The 4,847-nt window shown below is 50.5% G+C and overlaps 1 protein-coding gene across 1 annotated transcript in view; it reads right to left on the bottom strand.

The window, feature by feature from the left end:
* Positions 1-1,709: 1,709 nt before the first annotated feature.
* LOC113206716 (zinc finger protein GLIS2-like) overlaps positions 1,710-4,847 on the bottom strand; it is a 10,540-nt gene continuing 7,402 nt past the window's right edge. Inside the window, exons 3-4 of the mRNA XM_026422934.2 lie at positions 4,247-4,356; positions 1,710-3,303 (exon numbers count right to left, since the gene is read on the bottom strand). Of these exons, the coding sequence (XP_026278719.1) occupies positions 2,199-3,303; positions 4,247-4,356 (1,215 nt within the window). The 3' untranslated portion in view covers positions 1,710-2,198. The remainder of the gene's footprint in view (positions 3,304-4,246; positions 4,357-4,847) is intronic.

Below are 4,847 nucleotides of genomic sequence, written 5' to 3'. Positions count from 1 at the left end.
AAAGAGTCTGAAAAATATATCTTTAACAAGCTCAATTCTTAGAAGTTATTTTGTTGTTAAGTAACAGTTCAAAGTATATTTTTATCTAAAATTTGTTAAATGGTACATGTACATTCCTTTTAAATGTAATATCTTACGTTCTGAGTATAGATGCTTTTTTAGCACACTGTGTACTGTTTAAGGAATTGTGTACCTGTTTGTTGTGCCTAAAGTACAATGTGTACCTTACTTAAATGGTTGTGAAAATCGCCAAAACGTCAAAAACCGGTAACTACCCTCTCTACCAACAGAGATTCGTCTCTAAACATCAGATTGGCATATTTGTGATGAAAAATGACGTTTTGTTGTCTAAAACCACTTCTGAGTGATGCAAATTTCCATCATTCTGACGTTTTGTGACGAATCTCTGTTAGTGGGGCAAGAGCTAATTACAACCAAAGAAGATATGTAGTGAGCTGCATTTCCCGCAATGTTTGGACTTCCATTTGTGCTACTCTATATTTGACTGCAAATTATAGCAAAGGAAGGTAGCATTGACAGAGGACTAATATGTTACGTGCCAAAAAAACACTCATTATTTTTCTACTTGTTCTGTTGTCTTCATTGTGAAGCTTTCTGTGTGATTTCTGCTAACTTATGAAGTCAAAGACTGTTAACTTAGACCTTATTTCTGCTACTACTTAGTTTAAAACTTCATAAAATGCATGCTGTGATTCACTGCCAATTCACTGTCAATCGTCAAAGTAGTCTGTTTTGTTCCTCTGTAATGAATCTAGATTTGCTGGCAAATCTACTCAGAAGGTTTAATTCCTATCAGACTTGCAGCTTCACTGAGTTTTCACTCCATTAGGGTTACTTTTATCACATTCATATGTATTTCTCAGAGAGTACAAAATGTTTACTTCTTTCCTTTAAGTGATACATATTTACTTCTATAAGCACAATATGTGATTAACTTGAGCTGTGTTTGACTCTTTAGACTGTATAAAACAAGGTATGTGGTGGTTTCTCTTGCATCTCACATGTTGCATGTTGTATAGGTTTTTAAAAAGCCCACTCTGAGTACTTACAAGTAACATATTATGTGAAAGTGTAGATGCATTCTGTAATTGTTCAACAGGGATTTTTCTTGGGCGCAGAGAATGCGGTATGCTTACCATCGCCACAAATTGTTTTTTTCTTTAAAAAGTACTGCCATTTGCAACACCACCCCATTTGATAGAAATTTAGCTTTAAGAAGCTAGGTATGTTTTTAGTGGTGAAAATGATGTACTTCCGTTTCTTATCAGTATTGTTGACTTATTGTAATTGACTTTATCGTGTTTTATAAAATTTACTTTTGTATTGTTGTCATTGTCATGTAGGGAAAATTGTTGCTGTAACAACTCGTATTGGTGTCGCTCAAATCTACTATTACTTGTGGCTAGTCTTGTCAATTATTTGTAGAGTACAACACAATATTTGTATGAAGCAATATTTGGTGTTCCTTAGTGGGTTTAAGTTTAACATGTTTATTTTTGTTCAAAAGTTGCTAGTTTGTTTGGCTATGAAATGTGATGTGAAGTTTAGTGGCATTGTTTTTCATGAAATAGATTAGTCAATATTCAAGAAAACCTCTTCTCTTTTACCCACGATAAATTGAATTATCACCTCATTGTAGTTAGTGACACGCGTGCATGTGCCAGAGGACAATAAAGAAGAAAGGTGTGTTCAGAATATATCACAAATTTATTGTAATTTGCAGACTTACATAAATAAATACAAATAAAAACAAATCAATGCATGGACAAATTGATGAAGAAGTTCTGACAAAAATAAAAATACAGAACTCAACATCTATAATGGCACAGAATCTGTAAAGACACTCACAAAGACTCATTGCACCCTATGACTTGATGAAAATTTGTGAGACCATGTATGGAATATCATATTATTGCAACTCACAAGTCACAATGTACAACAAAAAAGGACACAAAATCATTAAAAAAATAAAATCTATAATCTCACTAAAACTAAACTAATAATCAGACCTTATTACCGTGCTTGAACATCAAGTCACAATGACTGTCAGGTACAACAAAATATCAAACTATAAAAATTAAGTCTATTGAGCGAAACACTTCATAACAATGATATAAGATTACAGAATGAACACAGAGTGACTCGTGACGATGAGCAAATGTCCTGGGTGAACACATTCAGTGCCTGGTGATGGACAAGTCTAGAGGGGTGGGTTCAGCGGCGGGCTCCTCGAATCCCACGGGGCCCATGGGCACGACGGGAGGCCTGAACATGGGGGTGACGTGGCCAGGCACGGGGACGGGGGGGAAGGCCCAGAGGGAGAGCATGGGGCCCCAGGCCCAGGGCGGTGACGGCGAGTTCATGGGCGACGCGTACAGGGGCGTGCCGGCGTTGGGGCTGCTGAACCAGTCCGGGGCCACCGCGCTGCCACTGCTGCTGCTGGGGGAGGGCGACGGCGACGAGCTGGGGGACAGCGACAGGCTGAGCGCGTCGGGGGAGGAGGTGCCGGCCGAGGTGCCGGCCGCGGTGCCCACCCACACGCTGCCGCCGGCCCAGTTCTTGGGGCCGGTGGCGGTGCCCGTGGCGCGCACCCTCGCGCTGATGGCCTTCTTGATGGGGATGCCGCGGCACTCGCCGGGCAGGGGCGGCCGCTCCAGGGCCAGGGGGGACACGGCGGCGCCGACGGGGCGGAAGGCGCTGCCCCGGGCCTCGGAGGCCTCCTCGTCAGAGCTGGGGCTGAGCGGGCTGTGGCTGTCGCGCTCGCTACCCTGGGGACTGCCCTGCGGGCTGGGCCGCGGGCTGTCGTGGTCGCTGGGGGTGCTGCCCGCGCTGGGGAAGTGCCGGTACGTCTTGACGTGCTTGCGGAGCGACGACGGGTCCGTGTAGCGCTTGGGGCAGCCCTCCACCTTGCACACGTACGGCTTGTCCACGGCGTGCGTGCGCGTGTGCTTGAAGCGGTCCGACGAGTTGGAGTAGGCCTTGTTGCAGCCGGGCACCGGGCAGGTGTAGGGCCGCTCGCCCGTGTGCGAGCGCGCGTGGATCTTGAGGTTCTCGGCGCGGCTGAAGCTCTTGTCGCACAGCGCGCAGCGGTGCGGCCGCTCGTTGGTGTGCGTGCGGACGTGCACCAGCATCTTGTAGCGCGCGTTGAAGCCGCGGTAGCCGCGCGAGCAGCCCTCCCAGCCGCAGTAGAAGAGCCCCCCGCGACCGGCCGCGGCGTGCGCCAGCGTCACGTGCAGCGCCAGCGCGTCCAGGTTGGCCAGCCACAGGCCGCAGTGCTGCCATCTGTAACAAACAAGCAAACAAACACGTTAGTCAGAGTGCCAGAAGGACCGTCGTGAGGTTCATCCCTTCCCCATGTCCCCTCTCGGTTAGTTCCCATCATAGAGACGCGGGGCGTTCACCTGCCGACGCCGGTTACCGGCAGATCGTGTGGGAATCATCGCGTCCACCGCAACAAGATGTCGCAGCAGCAGCAGCAGCCCTGGAGCTTTATCATCATCGATGCAAAATTATGCCGAAATGTCATCGCGCACGTGATAAAAAGCGGAGCGATCGGAAACGAGAACGCGTCCGCCTTCCGCGATGAGTGCGGGAGGGAGAGGGAGCGAGAGAGAGAGACGGGGAGGGAGCGCTCATGTATAAATCATCCCTGAACTGAACCGGTCTGACCGACCGACCCGGGGCCGGGCGGCCGGGCGCCTGGACCGCCCCCTCCGTCCCTCCGCTCCGCTCCCCCACTTCCCATCATATTTCCATTTTCCTTTTATCTTAGCCCGATGAGCCGTCCAGCGCCCCAACCCCTTAACGGCGCCCCCCCCCACCCCCTTACCCGTCATAAAATATGCGATCGAATCGTGAGTTTTCATTACATTTGGAGCGGCGGCCTCAGCCACCCCCGCCCGCTACACATGAGAAGATCCAGGTTGGCTATTATAAATTTCGAAATCTGTTAAAGATGTGCATTTTTGATTTGCCGCGGCCTCCTCCTTCTTTCCCACGCGAAGAACCCGTTAACAACCCTTTCTCCTCCCGGGGAGCCCATCGCCATCCACCCCGAAAAGGACTTCAACGCACGGCGAGGACCGAGCGCCGCTCTCCCGGAGAAGAGGCGCGTCCCTACGGTCCCTACCTCGCGCAGCAGCAGGTGGCGACGGCGCGCGCTCGGCGGGGGGGCAGGTGGTGGCGAAGGGCCTAACTACTACTCTCTGCTCTACTCTCGACTCACCTGCACTTGACGGCTTCCTGGGCGGAGGGCGGGGGCGGCGTGCCGTGGAGGGCGATGCCGGCGACCCCGGACCCGAGCTCCAGGCTGGAGGTGCTGCCCTCACTGTCGCTCTGCAACACACACACAATCGGATCACATTACATTCCACGAAACAGGCGAAAAACACACAGACACATGGCACATATGAGGGCGGGGAGGGGGAGGGGGCGGAGGGGTGTTTCACACCAGCAGCAGCAGCAGCCTTCAAGGGCGCCGAGGGCAGAGGGGAGGAAAAGGAGGCCGCCAGAAGGAGCGGGCCTTTTGCTATAAATCACGAAAAAGAACGAGCCGTGTGTGTGGGGCGGTGTGTCGAGCGCCCTCCGAAAAAGACACAAGTCGCCGACGGGAGAACCTTATAATATGCATGGGAATGGGAGTGCGTGTGTGTGTATGTGGTGCATTTCACAAAAAGTGCGTGATTTCAGAACAGGAAAAAAATGACTTTTTCACCTCGAACTCGGAGGGGGACACGGCGGCGGCGGCGGCAGGAAATAAAATCGGCTGATCCGGGAGAGGACAGGTGCAGTATGATCTCATCGCGGAGGTGACCGGGAGGGGACAG

This window comes from Frankliniella occidentalis, unplaced genomic scaffold, assembly GCF_000697945.3.
Source record: "Frankliniella occidentalis isolate FOCC.00 unplaced genomic scaffold, Focc_3.1 Scaffold151, whole genome shotgun sequence".
NCBI lineage: Eukaryota > Metazoa > Arthropoda > Insecta > Thysanoptera > Thripidae > Frankliniella > Frankliniella occidentalis.
The sequence above is the reverse complement of the archived record's forward strand: the minus strand, read 5'-3'. Positions and strand labels throughout refer to the sequence as shown.